Raw genomic sequence first — 26,740 nt, 5'->3', positions numbered from 1 at the left:
ACTGCACTACTTATGTAGTGCAGTGCATCGTAACTGTCATTCTTCATTTGACAGTTAGCGTATTAGGTCCTGCCTCGGGCAGGACCTAATAGGCTACTGTACCTGGGCAACCAGGAAGCCTAGTAACGGCTTCCTGGTTGCCATAGCAACAATCGCCACCCGCGATCCATCGCGGGGGGGCCCAGGGGTTACAGAGGGAGCTCCCTCCCTCTGTCAACCACTTCAATGCGGCGGACGTCATTGACAGCCGCATTGAAGGGGTTAAATGGCTGCGATTGGCGGCAACAGCCATCGCAGCCATTGCAGCGGCATGTCAGCTGTGTATAACAGCTGACAGCCGCTGAAGATAAAGCGCGCACAGCTCCTGTGCTCGCTTTATCTGCAGGGCGTAACTGTACGCCCGTCTGCGGGAAATCACTTGGTTTTCGGGCGTACAGTTACGCCCAATTGCGGGAAAAATACTTATTTATTTTTTTCCACTAATAATAACTATTTACTTTTGTTTTTACACATTTTATTAGGACCCATAGGAGACTTGAACCAGCGATCGCTGGTTCGATCACTGGTAGTATATTGTAATTTTTACATGCTCCTGTAACAGCGCGATCGCTGTTTCTGTCCGTTAGTCCCGGGTGTCAGCTGTAATACACAGTTGACACCCGCAGTGTATGGCGTGGGCTCAGTGCGTGAGACACTCCATACATCACCCCCCCACACCACCACATGCTATTAAGTCATGGTGCGCGAAAGGTTTCATGCGCAGCGGATGGTGCAAAGTGAAAATTAAAATTTTCGACTGATGTGCCATTTTAGTGCACTATATGTTGTGCCCAGTTTGTGCCACAAATAAAATACTAAGCGTGTTCTCCGGCCACATATCTGCGGATTATTATTTATTTACCCCATTATTATACCCTCTTATTATGTCCCTGATGTACTCTGCCCAGCCTACATGTACCCCCACATTATACACTGAAATACCAGCAAAACGCCAGAGCTACTACCAAGCTAAATCTGTGCTCCAAAAGCCAAATGGCGCTCCCTCCCTTCAAAGCCCTACAGTCTGCCAAAACATCACGTATAGGATATTTAGTGAACTTTTAATAATAAATATGTTCAATTTTTCAACAAAAGATTTTTTTTTTTGCCATTTGTAAATTTTCAAAATTAGAAAGACTAAAATAGCCGTTTTTGCCATACGAATGAATATCGCTAAATGTAATCATTATATTTTTCTCTATCATCTGGTCGTGTGGGGGGTTTATAGTAAGTGGCTGACACCTGCGGGGGCGTAGGATGGTCTAGAAGGGCATGTGTCCTGCATGCTGTGTGCCAAGGAGTGTGCCAACAACCCAAAGGAGTGTGCCAACAACCCGTCCTTCCTTGGCCAATGTATTTAGGTACAGGGCTAGGGTAGCGAATATTTGCCACAGGTCAAGGGAAACTTCGCTACAACTTTGGACACCTGCTTAGTAACAATAGCCATGACGGAGTTGTAAAACCTGTCTCCAACATAGAACACACGTCTACTGTTCATACTGAAAAATGAAAACACGACAAGCCTGTCCTCCCTCCCACACAAGTCCCAGGTTGAGAAGGAGGAAGTGAATAGTACAGTGTGTAGCAGCTACTGCACCTCAGTCTGAGCTGTGCCTCTCGCGGCAGCCTACAGACACTTCTATGACACTCACTTCTCTGTAGCACGCTGTCCTCTATCCCCCCGCGACGCAACGTTTTGGATGATTCCCACAGAAGTAACGAACATCACTGGAATGAACCATAATGAGAGTTCAGGGGAGCACCCTCTCTCTCCAAATCTAGGCAGCGGTCGGAAGAGACTGAGCGTAGGGGAGCTGCGATTATACTTTGAGGCTCGGTGCTCAGCGGAGCGGGACAGGCATAGAGAGCCGAGGCGCAGGAGAAGGATGGGCAGCGGGAGCTGGCAAAGGAGCAACGGGGAGGTATCCGAAGAGCCGAGAAGAGGGAGCTGGGAACCTGCGCGGAAGAACCACGTTATCCCACAGCTCCTGGTGACTACTAGTGAGGAGCCGGCGCCACCCGCCAGCCCGGCGGCAGTGCTCACAGATATGCCTGGTTGGGACGGGATGAGCACAGAGGGCTTTTTGAAGCTAGCCAAGCGGCGGCTCTCCGTGTCCAGCACGTCCCTGTCCTCCACTGGCTCCTCGTCTGCGCTGGAGGACTCTGAGGATGATCTGCTCAGCGACTCTGAGAGCAAGAGCCAAGGCAATGTGGACCTGGAGCACAGCGAGGAGCAGACCCTGGTAAGAAAACTATTGCTGCCTGTACCTGTCAACATGCCGACTACACGACACCATGTACCGCCTAATACTACAGGGACTGATATTGCGACACGGGGGTGGGGTCTACAGTGGCTAAAGGGGAGAGTTGGGTGGCACTGAGTGTTGGACAACGACTGAAGCGTGTTCTCGTCCTTAGTGGCACACAAAGCCAAACAATGGTAAATGGCATATGAAGTATCACAGCGAGTGACTGCCACAGAGTGTCTGACAGTATCTGACTGGCAAATAAGTGACAGTGTCAAAAGATGTAGGATAGTGTCTGACTGTCACTTTGCAGGGCAAGGTTGTAGCTTGGGGCGGCACAGGGTGTAGTAGAGTGTTTAAAGGGAACCTGTCACCAGCATTTCACCTATTAAACCAGCAATACCAGGTGATAGTGGGTGAAAAATCATTTCTATATAACCTATAATTGTCTTCTTAGTCGGCTCTGTAGCTTTAGTATTCAGCTTTTTAGTGTTCCCACACCGTATGCTAATGAGCATAAGAGTCATATCTTCATTCCTCAAGTCCTTCCGAGTTTACCCCATCTTCTTAGCCCTTATTCACACGACCGGGTGACGGCCGTTCATAAATCGTCCGTCACACGTCTGCATTAGGAACAATAGACCCCTAATGGGTCTATTCACACAACCGATTTTTTAACGGCCCAGGAAACCTGTCCGTCAAAAAATGGGACATGCCCTATTTTCGGCTGTTTACCCGGCCGCCCGGCTCCCATAGAAGTCTATGGGGCCGGGTAATACACGGCCATCCCCGGAATGTGTCCCGAGTGACGGCCATGTATTCCGTCTCTCGCGCTCTCTCTCCTCCTCACAGTGCAGATTGCATGTGAGGAGGAGGAGGGTCTTTTTTTGCTCCCTGTAGGAGTCGGAATCCCCAATCCCCGGCCGGGGATTGGGGATTCCGCTACAGGAGAAGTGAGCGACTACACTGTCCATATATGGACACAGTGACGTCACTCACTTATGAAGCGGAATTCCCAACCTGTGGCTGGGAATTCATCACCAGGAGAAGTCAGTGACTACACTGCCCATATATGGACATTGAAGTCAGTGACTTCTCCTGGAAAGTGGGGGGGGGGGGGTGCAACCTACAGGGGGCTGTGTGGCATTACCTACAGGGAGCTGGGTGGCATTACATACAGGGAGCTGGGTGGCATTACATACAGGGGGCTGAGTGGCATTACCTACCAGGGGGGCTGTGGCATTACCTACAGAGGGCTGTGTGTGGCAACAAATTTAAATGAAATTCATCCGATTTTAAAATGGACAGGGAAAAAAACGGATGCAAAACGGGTCAAAATCGGCCATTAAAAACGGCAACTCGGCCCGGAATGGAATCGGAACGGATGCAAACCGGCCGGGAAAAACTGCAGTTTTTATCGACCGACACTCAGACCCTGTCGTGTGAATGAGGCCTTAGTTTTGATTGACCGCTCCTCGCCTTCCCCCAGCACACAAAATCCAGCGCTTGTGCATTGATGTCCTCTTCTGGTGTGTGCGCACAAAGGGACACCGGATTATTACGATAAAATGCACTAAATGTTTGCAGACCGTTATTTACAGTCGGAGGAGGCGTTTAGGAGAGGGGATAATGGCAATGAACTTTTTATAGCAGCGGCCAGTGAGAGAAGTAAAGTTCAATAGGTGAAATGCTGGTGACAGGTTCCCTTTAACTAGCAGAGGGTGCAGGACTGTGTCTACTGCCATAGAGGAAGACAGTGTTCAAAAGTGGCTAAATGGCACATAGAGCTTGACAGCAACTGGGTGGAGCAGTGTGGCTGACAGTGATTGACTGGCACAAGGTACAGGTTAGTTCCTGCTGCCATAGTCACACAGGGTGCCCAACACTAGCTAAATGGCACATGGAGCTTAAAGAGGCTCTGTCACCAGATTTTGCAACCCCTATCTGCTATTGCAGCAGATAGGCGCTGCAATGGAGATAAGAGTAACGTTTTTATTTTTAAAAAACGAGCATTTTTGGCCAAGTTATGACCATTTTCGTATTTATGCAAATGAGGCTTGCAAAAGTCCAACTGGGCGTGTATTATGTGTGTGTACATCTGGGCGTTTTTACTACTTTTACTAGCTGGGCGTTATGTATAGAAGTATCATCCACTTCTCTACAGAACGCCCAGCTTCTGGCAGTGCAGACACACAGCGTGTTCTCGAGAGATCACGCTGTGACGTCACTCACTTCCTGCCCCAGGTCCTGCATCGTGTCGGACGAGCGAGGACACATCGGCACCAGAGGCTACAGTTGAATCTGCAGCAGCATCAGCGTTTGCAGGTAAGTCGATGTAGCTACTTACCTGCAAACGCTGATGCTGCTGCAGAATCAAATGCAGCCTCTGGTGCCGACACGATGCAGGACCTGGGGCAGGAAGTGAGTGACGTCACAGCGTGATCTCTCGAGAACACGCTGTGTGTCTGCACTGCCAGAAGCTGGGTGTTAACTAACAAAAGTGGATGATGCTGATTCGTCAACATCATACACTACGTACTTTTACATTAAACACGCCCAGTTGTACTTTTGCAAGCCTCATTTGCATAAATACAAAAATGGTCATAACTTGGCCAAAAATGCTCGTTTTTTAAAAATAAAAACGTTACTGTAATCTACATTGCAGCGCCTCCCTGCTGCAATAGCAGATAGGGGTTGCAAAATCTGGTGACAGAGCCTCTTTAACAGCAGCTACATGGCACGGGTTGCAGTGCAGTAGTCTGGCTGGCACAGCAGACAAGGGGTGCATTAGGTGTCTGACATTCTGGTTGGCACACTTTGGCCTGTGGTGATAGATTTACACATGGTGTGTTGTGGGGACTGGTAACAAGCATCAGTCATTGATGGTGGTTATAGACAGTTACACGTGAGTGGTCTGGCTTCTATATACTAAAAACTCCCAGCTCTGGTTAATCCCAAAAGTGAGTAGTCCAGCGATAATGAAGTTACTGCTTTTGCCAAACGCCTGTAATTCTGTCCTGTCCTGCATGCAGAATTCTTTGTGTAGCAAGATGTCTGATCCGGTGCCAGTGGATGCCCGCGGTGGGATTATTTACATGTTTCAAATGTCCCTTTGCACAGATTCCCAGTTTTATATATGTAAGCACTTCCATATCTACCCACTCATTTCCTCAATCTCGGACAGGTATTTTGCAGGCAGATTTGGGAACGTGTATCTCTATAAGTACACCACCGAAAATACTATTTATTTTTAATAAAGTTGTGAGGCGCCATTGTCCCTTATCGAATATTAGTTATAGGAATTTATTTTTCCACACGGCTGATATAACAAACTGTAGCAGTGCCCATTCCTTACAGCACATTTACAGTGTAGGATCATCTCTGGAACCTACTGTATATTAGGAAATTGAGTATTTGGCAAGTCAGATTAAGCTCGCTTTGATTTTCTTGTCAGCCTCTACAGACACAGGCTGTGCGTCTTCTGTTCCATTGGCAGAATACTGGATGCCAAAAGTTGCACCTGGTATTTCTATAGATTCACAAGACGACAGCAAGAAATTCTCTTTTTTTCTGCAGCTGCACATTATAATAAAAAAACAAAAAGGTCGGACAATATCATATTAGAGAAACGTTTCAAAGATCCAGAGTGCGTGATCAGATTCGGATTTCTGCAGTTGGTAGTTGGCGTGCAGCATTGGCATTTTGTCGTCTGCAGGCTGAAGCTGATATGAGCCCTTTTAATAATAACAACACTATTATATAGAGATATTTAAAAAATACAGTATATATTTAGCAGTGGTTATTTTTGTATTTTGTTATCCATGTAAATATATACATCAAATATTGCAGTTTTCATATGGACTACTAGATCTCTTCACAAGTTACTCAAGATTGGTATAAGGGTATGCGCACACGTAGTGTTTTCAGGCGTATTTCGGGGCGTTTACGCCTCGAAAAACACCTGAAAAAATTGAAGCAGAACGCCTACAAACATCTGCCCATTTCAAATGGGAAATACGGCGTTCTGTTCCGACGGGGCGTTTTTTTACTACTCACTTTCAAAAAACGGCACGTAAAAAGACGCCCGTGAAAAAGAAGTGCATGTCACTTCTTGAGCCGTTTTTCATTGACTCAATAGAAAAACTGCTCCAAAAACGGCCATGAAAAACACGAGTGGCTTAAAAAACGGCTGAAAATCTGGAGCTGTTTTCCCTTGAAAATTGCTCCGTATTTTCAGACGCTTTTGATTTTGTGTGTGCACATACCCTTAGAAAGCATCTAATTTTACAGCCTACAGTAAAATGGAACACCGTTATCTAATTTTTCTTGCAGTGTTCAGCTTCGTCACATCTGCGTTGGGGTCCCGTTCTGACGTATCGTCTGAGGTTTCCGTCAGAACGGGGCCCTGAACAGAAACCAGAGGTTTCCGTTTCCATCTCCATTGATTTCAATGGTGACGGATCCGGTGCCCATGGTTTCCGTTTGTCTCTGTTGTGCACCGGACCCGTCGTTTTTCCGGACGCAATAGCGTAGTCGACCGTTTTTGTGTCTGTTCAGGGTCCCGTTCTGACGGAAACCTCAGACGGAACTGGACCCCAACGCAGATGTGAACGAAGCCTTTATGCAAGTAAAGTTTACTGTATAAATGAAAGGTTGTATCATTTTAGAATATACTTTGAGGATTATTATTTGCTTTATGACACTTTTCTGGCATAAAAAGTTCGCAATTTGTCACCACTTCTCTTTTGCCACTTTTGAAAAGTGGTGAGGAAAAACGGGCAGGGGTTAACTGGGAAGGTGTGGGTCAGCAAGCGTCGTTTGATTTTTAATGACTGAAAACTGAAAAAATATTTTTTTAGCACTTATCAGGTTTTGCTAATTTTTATAAATGCGTTTCAATTACGGATCTCATTTTCACAGGTTTGTTTCTGTTAGGGTATGTTCACACGGCCTATTTACGGACGTAATTCGGGTGTTTTTGCCCCGAATTACGTCTGAAAATAGCGCCTCAATAGCGCTGACAAACATCTGCCCATTGAAAGCAATGGGCAGACGTTTGTCTGTTCACACGAGGCGTATATTTACGCGCCGCTGTCAAATGACGGCGCGTAAATAGACGCCCGCGTCAAAGAAGTGACCTGTCACTTCTTTGGCCGTAATTGGAGCCGTTATTCATTGACTCCAATGAATAGCAGCGCCAATTACGTCCGTAATTGACGCGGCGTTCAAGCGCCTGCACATGCCGTTACGGCTGAAATTATGGGGATGTTTTCAGGCTGAAACATCCCCGTAAGTTCAGACGTTACGGACGCCCTCGTGTGAACATACCCTTAGTATATGAAAAACCTGCTCTCTCAGTTGATAAGTGGATACAATTGCATCCAATCTAGGCAATGCTCCCTGAGCTACACAACTTGGCTCCAGGCTGATACATTGAAGCAAACTACCAGAGAGATTTGTTCTTCCGATATATATGACACTCAGGGTATGTTCACACGGCCTATTTACGGACGTAATTCGGGCGTTTTTGCCCCGAATTACGTCCGAAAATAGCGCCTCAATAGCGCTGACAAACATCTGTCCATTGAAAGCAATGGGCAGACGTTTGTCTGTTCACACGAGGTGTAATTTACGCACCGCTGTCAAATGACGGCGCGTAAATAGACGCCCGCGTCAAAGAAGTGACCTGTCACTTCTTTGGCCGTAATTGGAGCCGTTATTCATTGACTCCAATGAATAGCAGCACCAATTACGTCCGTAATTGACGCGGCGTTCTAGCGCCTGCACATGCCATTACGGCTGAAATTATGGGGATGTTTTCAGGCTGAAACATCCCCGTAATTTCAGCCGTTACGGACGCCCTCGTGTGAACATACCCTCAGCATTATCTAGACTGGATACAAAAAGGTGTGCACTTCTCAGATAAAGGATATTGAGAGGCTTTAAAGGGGGTGTCTGCTTTTAGTTAGAAGGGTCTCCCATAAATGAGCTAATCACATGTTGTCCTAAAGCTGGGGACCCCTATCAATCAGCTATAATCTGCGGGTAACCTGGCAGCAAGCGCTCAATTATCCTGCCATCAGCAGAGGGGAAATTAAAAAAAATGATGCTGCCCATTGAAATCATTGGGATGCCTGTGTAATGCACGGAAGTAACCAGTCCCCCAGAGAGGGATATGCTCATTGTAGCCGCTCAGAAATGAGACCCCTTAACTCAAAATCTGTTTTCTAAACCACACAATCTCTTTAATATAAAAGGCAGACAGCAAACTAGACATGTTGACCCCTTCTTCCTAGTAGTTACAGTAGTTCTCTGCCCCTTCTTCCCCATAGTGGTCACAGCAGTTTCCCCCTGACCCATATTGGGCCCATCATTTCATAGTATCCCTTTCCCCCCCACAGTGGTCACAGCAGTGCATTGCCCCCCCCCCCCCAATTTAACTTGTCTCACACATTCTCCCTCCTGCGATGCGCCCTGTGTTGGCAGAACACAGGAGGGTCCCTATTACCAGCTGCTGCATGTAGCTTTTGGTTCCTACATCGGTCTCTGCTATCAGATGGCTTAGTAGAGTTTGAAACAAGCCATTCGTGAAAGTGTTAATAGGTCGCGGAAAAAGACGCTAATCTGTACGTGTTGTTTAGTAATATAGTAGAATGCAGCCCTGGCCCATATAATGACTTATCTGAGTAAATAATGGAAGAAGTGTTACTGCAGTGTATGACTAATGTGAGAACAACATGAAATGGTGACAAGACGCATTCTTACGCTTTTCTTTCTCGTAACAGTAGATGACGTTATTATTGGTCATAGAGAATCTCTTTTCAATGCACTAAGTGTATTTCCATGGCACCGCTCAGAACAAGTTTTTTTTTATCACGGTCTATCATAAACCACTATTATGCCTTATTCTGAAAGGAGAACTGCGATTTAAAAAGTTCCTTTAAGCTTTCCTCCATGCGCTTTTTCTAGCTATTTTTTTTTCAAAATAGTGTTTTTTAGCATTTGCGTTTTTACATGCGTTTTTGACTACGTAAATTTTGTGATATGAAGATTTATTATTGCGACACATTGTTTATTCTTGAAAAGATAGAAATGCAAGCCTCATTGGGGGGGGGGGGGGATTTATTAAAGTGTAACTAAACCTTCATACTTCTGACGCGTCATAGTGAAATGAAAACCTACAATAGTATCCCAAAAACAGAAGGATAGCACGCCTGAGTAATAGTACAAATATGACTTTAATAGAAAAATTGACAAAAGTACATAAAATCAGCAATAAAAAGTGGGAGAGCAAGAAATATGACAGAAAGTATGTGCCTATACAATCCAGTATAAAATAGACATGTGCTTGAACCACAATATACGAGGGCAATGGATAATACCAGTTATAACATAGCCAAACCCAAGTAAGGCACATATCAAAAATAGAACATAGCACTATTGCATACCAACAAATGACAGAGAATCTCTGAAATAGGTGTAGAAAATAGGGAAATACGGGGAACCCCCCCCCCCCCACTATAAAAGTACCAATTCAAAGATAATACTGTCAAAAACTCAAGGTATAAGTATATAGCTAGGTATAGCAAATGGGGAGATAACCCCACTATGTATAAGATGTATACAGCCTAGTCGAAGAGAATATAGTCTGAAGCTCAGAGGGACAGACATGGAAATTATACAAGAAATAGACTTAAAAAAAAAAAAGAATATCGAACCAAAACATACCCTTAATTATGATAGATGCAATGAAATACAAAATGAGACTGGACAGGATAGGAACACCCAAGGAGATGCCTGCGGCTTCGTCAGGAGGTTTGATATTTTTTAGTCATTCATATATGTCTTGTATACTTTCCATGTCTGTCCCTCTGAGCTTCAAAACGAAGCTGCAGAAGTGCTCAGGTTAGCGCTAAACCGCTTGGTTTCGGATCCGTTTTTTTCGGAAAGCCAATGTACGAGCTCAGATTTTCTATTGAGTCCGTACACCGCTGCATCGGCTTTCTGAGACAAGCCGATCAGAAACCAAGCATCTCGGCGCTCACCCGAGCACTTCTGCCTCTTCCTAAGGCTATGTTCACACGGAGTATTTTGGGGGAGGAATATCTGCCTCAAAGCTCCAAACGGAATTTTGAGGCAGATATTCCTCCCCCAAAATACTCCGTGTGAATAGCAATGATCGCGCCGTTTTTCGCCCGCGGCCATTGAGCGCCGCGGGCAGAAAACACGCTTTCTCCTGCCTCCCATTGAAGTCAATGGGAGGTCGGAGGCGGAAGCGCCCGAAGATAGGGCATGTCGCTTCTTTTTCCCGCGAGGCAGTTTTACTGCTCGCGGGAAAAAGACGCCGACGCCTCCCATTGAAATCAATGGGAGGCGTTCTCGGGCCGTTTCTGCCGAGTTTTGCGACGCGGTTTCCGCGTCAAAAAACTCGGCAAAAGACCCCGTGTGAACATAGCCTTATAGCGATCAGTCGGTGTCAGCGCTCGGACCATCACCAATCAAAACTTCTGACATGTCACTATGACATGTCAGAAGTTTGTTGAAAGTTTAGTTACCCTTTAAACACTATGCCAATTTCCTGGCGTGGAGAAGTCACAATTTGCAGCTTTGATTTTTACACACTGTTTACCACTTTTAAAAAAAGTGAACGGGGCTTAGCAGGAGAAGCGGGGCCACCGACAATTTAACTTGTACGTACACCAGTGAACGGGAGAGTGGTGCAATACCTTGCATGGCCGCTACAAACGTAACAGTATGTGTAAGTACAAAGCAGGAGTAGAATCATATAAACAATGAAGAGCCTGTGGTGATCCTACGAGCGCCGCGGGGCCTTCAAAACAGCAGGTCAGCGGGGGGTGCTGAGAGTCAGACTTCCACCGATCTTATATAGATGGCCTATCCTAAGCATAGACCATCAATTTTAAAAACCTAGATAACCCCTTGAAAGGTCCATTGTATACAGATACCCTATGTATTGTAATAGTAAAGGTGAGGTGGGGCTCAAGAAGACCAAAGTGGTGCTTTAGAATTGTGCGGACTTAGGCTAGGTTCACACGGGAGTTGCGCATCTCGGACGTGAAAAATGGCAGTTTTTCACGTCCGAGGTGCATCCGTGCTCTGCACTGCGGGACGCGATATCACGCATCTCCCATAGACTAGAATCTATGGAGGGATGTGTGAAAAAAATAGGGCATGTCCAATTTTCTCAAGGTTCAACGGCCGTCACACAGACGTTTAGCGCGTTCGTGTGAATAAGGCCTAAGAAAAGTGTTTGAAAATAACGTCAGGTCTGACCCTTGTTGACCCATGCACCTGGTTCACACTCTCCTAGGAGAGAGACTGGCGCTCGGTGCGCCAGTATTATAAAATAAAACTACCCCATTGTTCCTTTGCAGCCCAGATCACATGGAAATTAAACCTTTTAAAGCAAGAGGGTCTGATAGGATTAGGAAACGGATTTACTCCCAAATCCAGTTTTTATACAGCGATGTTGGCAGCTTTCCTTTGTACAGTTCCAGTAATAGGTGTATGTCAGTTCGGTCTGTGCCAGCGCGGTCTCCAATAATATTTCACAGGCCGCTACTCTTCAAATATTTGTTAACTCACAGCTTTAAATGTCAGGGAACTCCACAAAGCGACAGATTTCCATTTTCTTTGTATATAGTGAATCTCTAAGTGTGCACTTGACAATCGGTTTCATTTATACCCGTGCCAACTCTTGATGGATAAGAAGACCTCATATTAACATAGGGAAATTAGAAGAGCAGTTTAAAGATAACCAGACCGCTGCCTTCAATGTGCAGCAAAAATCGAGAAGTTGTTATGTTCTGGTTCCTACGCTAGAATCTACCGGGCGGCACAATTCACCTATAGCACCCCCTTTTCCTGTGACTTCAGTTTGGGTCTAAGGCCTCATGCCCACTTCAGTTACTTTCTTCAGGGTGCTATCTGTTTTTTTAACACCTAGCACACAAACATTCATTTCTATGGGGCCATGCACACTTCAGTTGTTTTAACGGAACCGTGTGGCCGTTTCGACAAAAAAAGGACATGTCCTACTCCTGTCCGTTTTAGACAGAACAGTCTCAGACTTTTCATTCATTTGGTCCGTTAGGACTGCACACGGAAGCCATCCATGTGAGGTCCGTGTTTCACGAATCAGTCTTCAGCGGCGGTACAACGGCCAACGAAAGTGTGCATGAGTCCATACGTATTCTACTGGTGCCAGGACTATGGTGCATCTAACTTGCCTGGTGACTTATTTTCTAGATATATGCCGGCAGCAGGTTTCCAGATCACTATGGGAAAGGTTGGAAATACGGTAGCCAAAGGAAACAGTAATAAATGACAGGTACCAGGTATATGACATAGCAGAGCGGACGATGGGGTACAGGTGCAGTAGTCGGAGAGTGGTCAGGCAATCCAACATTGTTCTACTCTTCTTTTTTTGGATCCACTGAAAAAACTGCAAACATTGGAAACTGCACAAAAAAAACTCCACCAAACCAGCATTGTATAAATGTGCCCTAATACACAGTAATATTAGGTAACCCCTTTATTCTCATGTATAATACCAGTTTTCTAATTAAACACCTCATTGTAGCAGATAGGGAGGTCACAATACCAGAATTTGGACTTCGATACCGATACTTCGTTTAGTATTGCGATTTCGATACAAAAGTGATACTTTGCCAACAGTAATAAAAAAAAAAGTTCTTCCATTTTCTGATGTGAGGCGCGTGGTGGGATGAATTTTGAATTTGCCTTACATTAATAGTAATTAACCCCATCATGTTTCTCAGTCATAATGGGTTAATGTCTAAAGTACATGATGGGGTTAATTACTATTAATATGAGGCACATGGAGGTTAAATTCATCATCACACCTCGTGCCTCACAATAAGGCCAGATTCACACGAGCGTGTGCGTTTTGCGTGCGCAAAAGGCACTTAACAGCTCCGTGTGTCATCACCATATGATGCGTGACTACGTGATTTTCGCGCAGCCGCCATCATTATGTCACACTGTTTGTATGTTTGTAAACAGAAAAGCACGTTGTGCTTTTCTGTTTTCAATCATAGTTTTTACTGCTGTTGCGCGAATCACGCACGTCACACGGAAGTGCTTCCGTGTGGTGCGCGTGATTTTCACGCACCCATTAACTTCAATGGGTGCGTGATGCGCGAACAACGCACAAATATAGGACATGTCGTGCGTTTCATGCAGTGGACACACGCTGCGTGAAAATCACGGACTGTTTGCACGATCCCATAGACTAACATAGGTCCGTGCGAGGCGCGTGAAAATCACGCACGTTGCACGGACGTATATCACATTCGTGTAAATAAGCCCTAAGTGAAAGAAAGCAGTTTTTATTTTATTTTTTTATAGCGTATACATTATAAATGCTGCAAAAAAATTGTTGTGCAGGTTATTACGGCCATGCCAATACCGAATGTGTATATTATATATATTGAGACTTATTTTAATGTTTATTGTAAAAGCGTATGTGTATTTTTTTTAAAATTTAATATTACTTTATTTTTTGAACTTTATTTTTAAACTTTAATATACTGGCATATATCTATATACGGATAGTACACAGGCAGTTGTTAGGACATACCTACGTATTCCCTAGCAACAGGAAATATGGTAAGACAGTCCTGGGGTCCTTCAATGGATCCTGGGCTGTCTGCCCATATATGGTATGTCCCTAAATTGTGTCACAGGGATTCCTGTGATGCGATCCAAGGGGCATCCCCCTTCTCATTTTCCCCTGAATGCTGCAGTCAGGGGAATAACGGCGGAGATAAGAGGTTTCTCTGATCTCCGCCGTTCTAAAGCGGGGTTGCGGCTGTGTAATACAGCCATTGCCCCGCTCCTGACATTAAAGAGGCTCTGTCACCAGATTTTCAAACCCCTATCTCCTATTGCAGCAGATCGGCGCTGCAATGTAGATAAGAGTAAAGTTTTTTTTAATTTAAAACGAGCATTTTTGTCCAAGTTATGACCATTTTTATATTTATGCAAATTAGGCTTTCTAAAGTACAACTGGGCGTGTTTAAAGTTATGTACAACTGGGCGTGTATTGTGTATGTACATCTGGGCGTTTTTACTTGTTTTACTAGCTGGGCGCTGTGAATGGAAGTGTATGATGCTGACGAATCAGCATCATCCACTTCTCTTTGTTAACACCCAGCTTCTGGCAGTGCACAGACACACAGCGTGTTCACAGGCCTCAGTCACATCAACGTCGAGTTCCATTTGGGGTTTCTGTTCATCCATTCCGTCAGAGGAACAGATGAATGGAAAGCCAGACGGAAGCCATAGCTTCCATTTGCATTACCATTATTTTTAACGGTAATGCTACTGTTGCAAATGCTTTCCGTTTCTGTTCCGTACGTTTTCAGTTTTTTAGCGGAAACAATAGCATATTGTTTCCACTAGAAAATTGAAACTTTACGGAACAGCTAACAACTGGCTAGAGCATTTCCCCCTGAAAAAAATCCTTCATAAAACGCCACAAAAAATGTGGTGTTTTTCCTAAAAACTGTGTGTGTAAAAACGCCCATAGGTTTGTATTCACACGGTGTGGTTTTGCCGCACGGCCGAAAACCCCATTCTTTTTATTGCGATTTGCCACGGCGTCCGTGCGTTTTTTGCGTGCGATTTTTGGCCATGTGTTAAAAAAACATCAAAACCGCACCATATGAATACACCCATACAGACCGTTTTTTTTTTTTACTAGTGATCAGTGCTTATGTTATCATTAAAGAGGTCCTGTCACTAGGTCATATAACTAGTTTACTGGTTTTCTGACTTGATTGGCATCGGCTCCCTGATTCCAGCACGTTTTTTTTTTTCAGACCCCCCTGTTCCAGAGATATGGCCCACTGTTGTGTTGGCTCCCTATATGATAAATTTGCTGTAGTTCGCCAACAGGGCGTGAAATACCCTCAAGCTGCCTCACGCTGATTGGTCACCATTAGAGACAGGGAAGCTAGCTCCACCCCATTGGCTATCTACAGCGTATTAGCATATAGACACCCAACACAACAGTGGGCCATATATCTGGAATGAGGGTCCAGGAAAAAAAAGAAAAACGGCGCTCAAATCATGGAGACAGCACAGTTAACCAGTCAGTTAACCAGTTCAACATATATGACCTAGTGAGAGGTCCCCTTTAAGCTCCTCAAAGGGGTAGTCTGATTTGGACACATTTGGGGTTCCGATCAGGGACCCCTGCAGGGTCTTACGCACTACAGCAATAAGTTGTTGACTGTCGGGGAAAACAAATCCTGACCAGACATCCACACGTGTTTGTTTTTCAGTGCTGAGAACTGTGTTTAGGGCATATGACAAGGGGATGCAAATTGCAGACCACCCCTTTTAATATAAAGGTTCACCTTTGGGCAAACAGTTAAAATATATAATGGAACTGCTTCACTAACACTTTGAATAGCAATGACAGACCATTTTTATTCCAAGCTTCATTCCAGGGATCGATTGGGGTCTCTAGTGGTCAGACCCCGTGAGCAGTACATTTTTAGCTATACTAATGATATGCCGTAACTTACTATTGTGGGAAAACCTCTGTAAGTATTGCAATAGTCTTTGACTATATACCACATTACAGTGCAGATACCTGCACAATAATTGGTTTAATAAATCCATTCCATTGTCATTCAGCTTAGGCTACATTCACACGGCAGCGAAAAAAAATGTCTATTAAAAACTGATGAACTGTCAGTATTTCATGGCCGCTTTGCATCAGTGTGTCTCCAAATTTTCATCCATTTCCAGTCCGTCTGTCCGTTTTTAATGGTCGTTTGACATCCCTTTTGCATCCGTTTTTCATGGCCGTTAAAAAAAACTGATGAATTTCATTTGTCAGGCTTTTTTGGTCCCAGCCCCTGAAAACACCCAAAGGAAGGTCACATGTTCACCTAGACACTATTTTCTCTGGATCTATTTCTCCAGACCTCCTGTAGATGATGCCACACAGCCCCCTGTAGATGATGCCACACAGCTCCCCTGTAGATGATGCCACACAGCCTCCCTGTAGATGATGCCACACAGCCTCCCTGTAGATGATGCCACACAGCCTCCCTGTAGATTATGCCACACAGCCTCCCTGTAGATTATGCCACACAGCCTCCCTGTAGATGACGCCGCACAGCCTCCCTGTATATGATGCCACACAGCCCTCCTGTAGATGCCGCACAGCCTTCCTGTACATGATGCCGCACAGCCTTCCTGTACATGATGCCACACAGCCCTCCTGTAGATGCCACACAGCCACCCTGTATATGATGCCACACAGCCCTCCCTGTAGATGATGCCACACAGACCCGATATAGATGATGCCACACAGACCCCATGTAGATGATGCCACACAGACCCCATGTAGATGATGCCAGACAGACCCCCTGTAGATGATGCCACACCCCCCCTCCCTGTAGGAATTTTCAGGGACTGTCTCTGTAAATCCTGGACAGTCACGGAAAATTCACTACAGTTAACCACTATGTACAATGCCCCCTGTAATAGCACCACACTACCCTTGTAGTGAGCGCAACAATATACTACATTTAACTTTCGGCTGCCCTACACACTCACTGATGCAGCGCCGTCCTCTTTAGGTGTGGTCTCTCGTCTGCACGGGATCTGTGAAGCCGGCGCGACAACGTCATCACGTCGCCTTCGCAGAACCCGTGAAGACGAGAGACCACACCTAAAGAGGATGGCGCTGCATCGGTGAGCATGATGCCGATAGCTAGCAAGGGAACTAGTAGTTCCCTTGCCAATCCCCATGTCACAGATCCGTTGTTTTTTTTTAAACTCGTTTTATTAAAGAGTAACAGCACCATGCACAAAAGCATAACAACTTTACAATATCAAAAATATTACATCATATCCATAATATTGAGTACAGATATCAAATTTATAACATACATGAAGTATTAAAAGCAAAATAGCAACATGCAGTGTTTAGACATATCAGATTGCATACAAACAGCAGAGTATCGCAAAATTAACCAAACCTCTCAGTGGATAATGCCTTATGTTAACAGAGCATCTCTAAGATCAAAATATCTATGCGGAGTATACTGTGTAAGCGGTGAATCGCACCATTGTCCCCAAACCATAGCAAATTTCTCCACACATCCCCTATTCCTATATACCAGTCTAACATATGAGAGCATAGAATTGACCAAGGACTTCCATTGAGAAAGAGTAGGAGGCCTGGGACCCATCCACCGGAGAGCTATGGATTTGCGAGCCATAAACAATACCTCCCTCAAAAATATTCTAGTATGGCTAGACCATATATCCTCAGATACAATCCCAAACAAGCATAATAGAGGTGAAACTGAAATTGGAAATTGTAGAACCCCAATAAGCAGCACTATAACATCTTCCGAGAATGAATGTATCCATGAACACATCCATATCATATGCCAAAAATCCGATCCAGAAGCTCCACATCTATGACACTCAGTGGTAGGACACCTACCCATTTTATTGAGCCTGACTGGTGTCAAGTAACTTTGATGTATAATGAAAAGTTGTGTCATTCTGTTATTAGCTGCTGGGGACACCAATAAATGGGAGTGTAAGATATCATTCCATATCTCAGTATCTATGTCAGGAATAAGTCCTTTCCACTTAGCTTCTACTACCAATGGAGCAGCCACCAATTTAGATTGTATGAGGAAAGAGTAGATAGCTGAAATTAAACCTCTAGGGCCCTGCGATTTGAAAACCCCAATGAGGGGGAAATTAGATATACTCCATCCTGCCTGAGGAAATTGAGACCGAAGGGCATGTCTGATCTGTAAAAACTTATAGAAGGCATCCAAAATCCTCCTGTATTTGTGCTTCACATGACTGTATATAAATCCCCAACACATTTCACTCCATGTCCCACCCAAAACTGTGGATCCAAGGAGGCTGTCATATGCACCAGAGAGGGACTATGCCACAGAGACTGCTCAGCAACAACACCATTGAATGAGATACATTTTTTGTAGCATGCCATATCTGCGCAGCAATTCTATGTAATGGTAGCAAATTCCTCCGAGAGTGAGGCATACCTTCTAGAACAGGCCACAAGTTGGGCATATCCAAATAAAAAGCAAGGTAATGTTCTCTGTTAGGTAAAATATCTACACTAACCCATGTGTTTAGTTAACGTAATTGTCCCGACAAATAGTATAGGTAGAAGTCTGAAAGTGATGTACCCCCTAATAATTTAGGCCTCTGCAGTGAAGTCAATTTAAGTTTCGACCTATTTGAACCCCAAATAAAGGAAGGCAAAAGAGCATGTAAGTTTTTAAGGACCGACAACGGTATTGGTACCGCTATGTGTTCCAGCATATAAAAACATTTGGGAAGTATAATAATTTTTATCAAGTTAATGTGTCCTGTAACCGCCAAGGGTAACGAGCTCCAAATTTTAAACTTGTCCTTTACATAATCCAATAAAGGATAAATATTATTACGCATATGTGAGCCAGGGACCTTGCTCATCACAATACCAAAATATTTAAAACTCGACACTACTTTAAGCCCACATTCTACTGGAGCCCAACCCAAGTCTTGCAATGGTAGAATTATTTTTTTATTCCAGTTGATGTATAACCCAGAAAATCTCCCAAACCTATGTATTAGGTCTATCGCAGCTGGCAAGGTATCTTTAGGTCTAGACATGAAAAGAATCATATCATCAGCATGCAGGCCAATTCTGTCCCCCCTGCCCCCAAACTGTATCCCATGATATGACTGATGTAGCCATAGCTAACGGTTCTTGCAAACAAAAGGGGTGACAAAGGGCAACCCTGTCTGGTACCCCGTGCCAATTGAAAATATGGGGACAATAGTCCATTCACTAAAATTTGGGCCCTGATATATTGTGGATATCCAGCGTATGAACAGGGGCACAGATCCGTTTTTAACGGTTGTTACATGTATTGACATCCATTAAAAACTGATCCATTGACTTCTATGGGGGCCATCTGGCCTTACACTACATTCACATGGCAGTTAAAAACGGCCGTGTGGGGGCCGTTCTTTGAACGGCCGTCACACGGCTGTTTTCAGAACAATGATGTTCTATGGGTATATTCACACGAGCTGTTTTTTTAACGGCCCCTGAATATTGGCATGTCCTATTTTTGTCAGTTTTCGGCCAGACAGCCCCCATAGAAGTCAATGGATCCGTTTTCTCCAGTGTCCTTTCCATTTTTTTCTGATAGAACACTGAACCATTTATTTCTATGGGGCCATGCACACATCCATTTTTTTGGGGGTCCGTTCCAAAGAATGATAGAACATGTTTTAATGTTGTCCGTATTTGCGATCTGTCTCACCTGTTCTGGTGTATGGGTACATGTAACTTTGTTGAAGGGTTGAGCACCTGCTAGACTCCTCTTGTGCCGCTCATCTCAATTCTTTCTGTCCCCCTCTCCCAAAAATGAACAGACAGTCTGTTGGATGGTGCCCATAGAGATCAGGCTGTCTCCAGATTATGTCTCTAGCAAGATCTAAAAAGTAAAAACGAATGTCTATGCGCAGCTGATGGCCATAAACATGGCAGTTTAGATGCATATAGATAAATGTTTATGTGCTACATGTCTCCACTATCTGGCATGCATACTACAGAAGCAATAAGAATTTTCTGGCTGTATAACAATTGTCCTTTCAGCAAGCCGCAATCTTTAGTAAATGTTTTATAATACTATTCTGTGTTATCGAAAATGCCATAAAAAGCTGTTCTCTAAACTATTTGTAAGTGCCGGACACTATAGTGAAAACAGCTTCATGGGGAGATCTAAAAAATAGATTCTTTCTGAATGGAACAATGATTCTTATTCTAGTGGTCAGATTAATAATAGAATGTAATGCTGTTAACCCTGCACTATGTGTGTTCATTATAGATTTTTCCATCTCCCATCGAGTAAGATAGCAAAAATACTAAAACTACTAGCAAACTTTAGAAAAGAATAGAGTTGCAGGATTTTAATGCAAGTGTGAAATCTTACCAGATCCAAATGTTAGGAGTCAGCACTGACATACTGTTGGGCAGGCTCCACATAATCTGGTTGAAGAGCGATTGATGCACATTTAGAAACAAAAATGCCGCACTTCAACGGGGATGTGTGAGCCTAGACTTACAAGAACCACTATATTTTACCTCCTCATAATCAGACGACAGACCCTTTGTAGTAGCAGCATTGTCTTCCCCCCCTCCCCTCTAGAAGTAAAAAGGGTGTCCGAAGTAATCAGCGCAGGCCCCCAATACCCTAGTAGTCACAACTGGCCCCGTCCTCTTCTTCCCTAGTAGTCACACCTTCCAGCTCCATGTATTCGGCGCAGGGGGGGGGGGCACCCTGGTGCTAAATTCATGAATGCAGGGAGCAAAACCTGGTCGCCAGGGCTGATGGGGTGACACAGGACTTGTCTGATAGACATATATCCCAGCTCTCGACCCGCATCTATGTAAGAGAGGACATGTCACTAGGTCATAAAAGTCTAACTAGTTTACTGACCTGAATATCGCTGTCTCTCTGATTTCAGCGCGGTTTTATATTTTTTCCTGGACCTCCCCATTTCAGAGATATGGCCCACTGTTGTGTTGGCTGTCCATATGCCAATTTGCTGTAGTTAGCCAATAGGGCGTGAACTACCCTCAAGCTGCCTTGTGCTAATTGGTCAACATTAGAAGCAGGGAAGCTAGCTCCATCCCGTTGGCTAATTACAGAAAATTTGTATATAGGGAGCCAACTCAACAGTGGGCCATATCTCTGGAACGGGGGTCCAGAAAAAAAAGAAAACCATTCAAGTTAACCAGTTTAATTTATATGACCTAGTGACAGGTTCTCTTTAAGAATTCACTTGCTTGGCTGTTTAATTAACTGCCATCGAACAGCAGGGAGAGAGCCGTGCTTTCTATTCATTCTCTGCCTGGATGCTGCACCAGTCGGAACGGGCTGGGACCCGCATTTATCCAACATTTATGGCATAGCCCGTAGATATCCCATACATGTCTTATATGAGAAAAACCTATTAAACGGGTGTGATGTGTTTTTACAGTTGTCGCTTTTGAATTTTGGATATTTCAAAAGAGTTTGGGCAGAGCCGGGGCTTGTTAGTTGAGGCTGGTGCAACATTTATAAATGTCATCTGACGGAATTTTGTATTATAAAACTGGAGCATAAATATGACAAGTCAGACCTGTCATAGAGCTTTCTTATGCCCGTTCCATAACAGTCTGTCATAAGCAGTACACATGGGGTGTATTTACCTATTCTTTCTCAATTTCTTACGTTGCGGAATATTTTTTTCCATAGGCTTACATTGTAAAGTTTTCCACAGCATAAAAATACAGTGCAAATACGCCACATGTGACTGCACCCTTATCAAATCAATGACCGGTTAGTTATACATGAACTCCAGCTAAGGCTCCAGTGTCTTAGTGATAGTTGTAGACAAGATATCCCATGAGGCCGCCGCTTTCTAACCTCCGTGTCTTTGTTATAAAGATGGACATGATCATAGCCGTGCGACCGAGTATTGCAGATGTCTAGGCGGTTTTATGTAAATGCTCCCACACATTACATAATAAAATCTCCTGTTGCTTTCTGAGTGAATTCTTGTCGGCAAACCTTCCAGTTAAGCTGTCCATACATTGGTTATTATTTTATGTCGTTTTTATGAAGATTTGAAGAAATTACCACAGTAACTATTAACTTATTATAGTACCACATAATAGTGCAAACATTTTCAAACATCAAAATAGCAGATACCTAAAGAAGTTTCTCCATCAGGTACACAGTTTTTTTCCATTCTTAGGCTATGTTCACACTGAGTATTTTGGGGGAGGAATATCTGCCTCAAAATTCAGTTTGGAACTTTGAGGCAGATATTCCTCTCCCTGCACGCCGATTTTCGCGGTGATTTTCGCGCCGTTTTCCACCCGCGGCCATTGAGCGCCGCGGGCATAAAACAGCGCGAAATACGCTTTCTCTGCCTCCCATTGAAGTCAATGGGAGGTCAGAGGCGGAAGCCCCCGAAGATAGGGCATGTCGCTTCTTTTTCCCGCGAGGAAGTTTTACTGCTCGCGGGAAAAAGACGCCGACGCCTCCCATTGAAATCAATGGGAGGCGTTCTCGGGCCGTTTTTGCCGAGTTTTGCGACGCGGTTTCCGCGTCAAAAAACTCTGCAAAATACCCCGTGTGAACATAGCCTTAAGCAGTGGACTTATGGATTAAACCACAAAAAGCTAGAGCTGTGGTGTGAAAGGTGTCCTTGGCCAATAGAGATAAATGGGTACGCAATTTCATCCGTAATTACAGATGAAAATTACGGTCGTGTGCATGGGGCCTAAGAATGATTGCAGGTTGAGGGAAGTTCAGCGTTTATAAGGGTATGTTCACACGGCTCATTCTCGTCCGTTTTTTCGGGCCGTAAACGGCCAAAAAATCTGGGGCAGAATGCCTCCAAACATCTGCCCATTGATTTCAACAGGAAAAAGGGCGTTCTGTTCCGACGGGCCACGTAAAAAACGGCCGCAACAAAGAAGTGCATGTCACTTCTTGAGCCGTTTTTGGAGCAGTTTTTCATTGACTCTATAGAAAAACTGATTAAAAAACGCAGCGAAAAACGCGAGTTGCTTAAAAAACGTCTGAAAATCAGGAGCTGTTTTCCCTTGAAAACAGCTCCGTATTTTCAGACGTTTTTGATTTTGTGTGTGCACATACCCTTAGGTGAAACTGGTTATCACTACGAGGCTGGAATCACACATTCAGTTTTTGTGGCAGTTTTTTGAGCCAAACGCAGGAGTGGATACAAGAGAGGAGACATATCCGTCTTTACTTTATACTGTTCCTTTTATTTGGATCCACTTGTGGCTTTGGTTCAAAAAACGACACCAAAAAATGCACGTGTGATTCCAGCCTTAGGCAGTCACTTCTCTGTGTGTTCATTCAAGTAATACAAAGCTCCCACATTTCCTTTTATAGATTTACAGCTTCTTGTAACATCATTCTGACTCATTGTGTCCTTGAGCGTTGTATCATCAGGTCTGCGAGTCGATTCATTAGCCTACCATAAATCCCAACGGGAGAGCAAATCCCTCAACTCTTTAAATGGGACAAGAGTCAGGACTGGTATTTCATTTGTGCTCTTCATTATCAACCTGTTGTATTGTGAGCAATTACTTCTTATTACTACTTTTCTGTACAAGTTTTCATTTTCCAAAAGTATCTTTCATTTGTTACTATTACGCTTTATATATCTTATCGGGAAGGACGTGGGGTCCGAAGCACAGTTAATGACACCACGTTGTTTCCGAGGCACAGTTGATTGGACACCACGTCCTCGCTCAATATATATAAGAAAGAGCGGCGGAGGCACTCACCGATGTTTCCCTCTATGAAGAGCTTCTTTGAGGTGGTTGTCAAAGCTCAGGCCCGGGCTGTAGCAAGTCCTCTCCAGCGCAGTGGCCATGACTGACGGCTGTATTCTGCCGTCCAATGAACAAGCAGCAGGACCGGGACTAAGACCCGCAGCGAATCAGAGCGAACCTTGGCCATGACTGACGTCTGTATATATAGACTGTATATATAGTGACTGCGCGCACTTAGGCCTTATTCACACGAACGTGTGCATTTTGGGCTGACCCACGTAGCTGTCAAGTGCGTTTTGCGCGTTGCAGTTCCGTGTGTCATAAGTGTTTGCTGCGTGGCTGCGTGATTTTCATCGTTATGACACGCGGTTTTGATGTTTAGAAAAAGAAATGAAGGAAGTGGTTTTATTTTTCTCTTAATTTCTTGATCTACTCTTGCACGAATCACGAGCGACCCACGGAAGTGTGTCCGTGTGCTGCGCGTGATTTTCACGCACCCATTGACTTCAATGGGTCACCTGACCTCATTTCATGCTTTTAGGACAGGTCCTATGGCTACACTACAGCTAAATTTCTACATTTAGGCCTCAGCTAAGTTTCTAAATTTTAGGTCAGGAGCAGGAGGAGGGCAGATGGAGCCAAGTACTGTCATTCACGGCGGTTTGAGTGAGGCGGTCAGTGTGTGCCGGCTCAGGAGTGGACCAGTACAGTCACCTGACCTCACGTCATGTGACTCAGGTCAGGTGACCGGACTGTTCCACTCTTGGGCCGGCATGCACTGACTGCCGCGGCCGCCATACTTGGCTCCGTCCGCCGTTCTGCTACTCCTGAATGTGAGTGGGTAGGGCGGATGGAGCCAAGAAGCAAATGACGCGGCAGCAGCGTGGCCTGAGTGATGTCGGGCTGGAACAAATGATCTTGAGGGCCTTATACGGTCCGCGGGCTGGACGTTCCCGACCCCTGTCTTAGACCGTATTCATACAAGCGTGTGCGTTTTGCGAGCGCAAAAAACGTGGCGTTTTGCGCGCGCAAAAGGTACTTGACAGCTCCGTGGGTCAGCCCCGTATGAAGCGCGGCTGCGTGCTTTTCGCGCAGCCGCCATCATTATGACACTCTGTTTGTATGTTTTCATTCATCCTTTTCACTGTTGTTGCGCGAATCACGCTCGTCTCACGGAAGTGCTTCTGTGTGGTGCGCGTGATTTTCACGCACCCATTGACTTCAATGGGTGCGTGATGCGCGAAATACGTCCAAAGAACGGACATGTCGTGACTTTTTCGCAGCGGACTCACGCTGCGTAAAAATCACGCAACTGTCTGCACTGCCCCATAGACTAATATAAGTCCGTTGCACGGACGTATATCCCGTTCGGCTGAATAAGCCCTTAAAGAGGCTCTGTCACCAGATTTTGCAACCCATATCTGCTATTGCAGCAGATCGGCGCTGCAATATAGATTACAGTAACGTTTTTATATTTAAAAACGAGCATTTTTGGCCAAGTTATGACCATTTTTGTATTTATGCAAATGAGGCTTGCAAAAGTCCAACTGGGCGTGTATTATGTGCGTACATCGGGGCGTTTTTACTACTTTTACTAGCTGGGCATTCTGACGAGAAGTATCATCCACTTCTCTTCAGAACGCCCAGCTTCTGGCAGTGCAGACACACAGCGTGTTTTCGAGAGATCACGCTGTGACGTCACTCACTTCCTGCCCCAGGTCCTGCATCGTGTCGGCCACATCGGCACCAGAGGCTACAGTTGATTCTGCAGCAGCATCAGCGTTTGCAGGTAAGTAGCTACATCGACTTACCTGCAAACGCCGATGCTGCTGCAGAATCAACTGTAGCCACTGGTGCCGATGTGTCCTCGCTCGTCCAACACGATGCAGGACCTGGGGCAGGAAGTGAGTGACGTCACAGCGTGATCTCTCGAGAACACACTGTGTGTCTGCACTGCCAGAAGCTGGGCGTTCTGAAGAGAAGTGGATGATACTTCTCGTCAGAACGCCCAGCTAGTAAAAGTAGTAAAAACGCCCCGATGTACGCACATAATACACGCCCAGTTGGACTTTTACTTTAAACACACCCACTTGGACTTTTGCAAGCCTCATTTGCATAAATACAAAAATGGTCATAACTTGGCCAAAAATGCTCGTTTTTTAAAAACAAAAAACGTTACTCTTATCTACATTGCAGCGCCGATCTGCTGCAATAGCAGATAGGGGTTACAAAATCTGGTGACAGAGGAATTTTATAATTTGTTCTCTTTGTTCAGCCTTCTGGTCTTATCAAATTATACATTACATGGCGGCTCTAAACAAGTGCCATATTAGGAGAATTTCTGGATTATCAGACGCCAGATTAAAGGAATTTCACAGTATATGTATTGTATATACTTTTAATGTTCTACAATTTTTACACCTGCAGCTCAGACGGTGTGAATGTCATAAAGCTGAAGCAGGACATGTTACGGTAAATATTTTTAAACTAAAGCTTTAGTTGAGGGTCTACAGGGGAGCCGCAGGTCGCATTGGCACAGCTTTGGGTGTCCGTTACACTGCACAAATGTTACTGCAAGACAGTTTACTAAAATAAACCCGTGCTGTGAAGCTGGCAGGAATGTATGCGTGTTTTCATAGACGGTTTACTTAATGCTAGAAATGTAGGCAGAATCAAGTGCCGGTCAAGGCGCAGAGGGAGAATATACGGAGGAGAATAAATTAACTTTTATTTGTTTTACTATTAGCAAGTTTATTTTATCTCTTCTAGATTTATTGACTTGAAATCCATTTGTGTGTCTTCTATGGCCTTGATATTACAATAGGTCTTACCGGTTCTTTTACCCAATCGATATGCTGTTGGGGGTTTCACAGTATTGTAGCGGACCTCAACATATTAACTATTGAGTTGCAATTTAAAGGCTATGCACACCTTTGAAATCGTTTTTTTTAGTTATTTTTTTATGAAAATGTCTTTTAGTGTGTTTGGTGCAACTTTATAAATACTTTTTATTAAAAATAATTTTTACTTTTTGATATACAGCTGC

General features: G+C 44.5%; 1 protein-coding gene across 1 annotated transcript in view; it reads left to right on the top strand.

Annotated features, from left to right (window-relative positions):
* Positions 1-1,595: 1,595 nt before the first annotated feature.
* The window catches only part of ITPKA (inositol-trisphosphate 3-kinase A), a 128,190-nt gene continuing 103,045 nt past the window's right edge, over positions 1,596-26,740 (top strand). The window contains exon 1 of the mRNA XM_075843709.1: positions 1,596-2,282. Within this exon, the coding sequence (XP_075699824.1) occupies positions 1,740-2,282 (543 nt within the window). The 5' untranslated portion in view covers positions 1,596-1,739. The remainder of the gene's footprint in view (positions 2,283-26,740) is intronic.

The sequence above is a fragment of the Rhinoderma darwinii genome, chromosome 12 (genome assembly GCF_050947455.1).
Source record: "Rhinoderma darwinii isolate aRhiDar2 chromosome 12, aRhiDar2.hap1, whole genome shotgun sequence".
Lineage (NCBI taxonomy): Eukaryota > Metazoa > Chordata > Amphibia > Anura > Rhinodermatidae > Rhinoderma > Rhinoderma darwinii.
The sequence above is the reverse complement of the archived record's forward strand: the minus strand, read 5'-3'. Positions and strand labels throughout refer to the sequence as shown.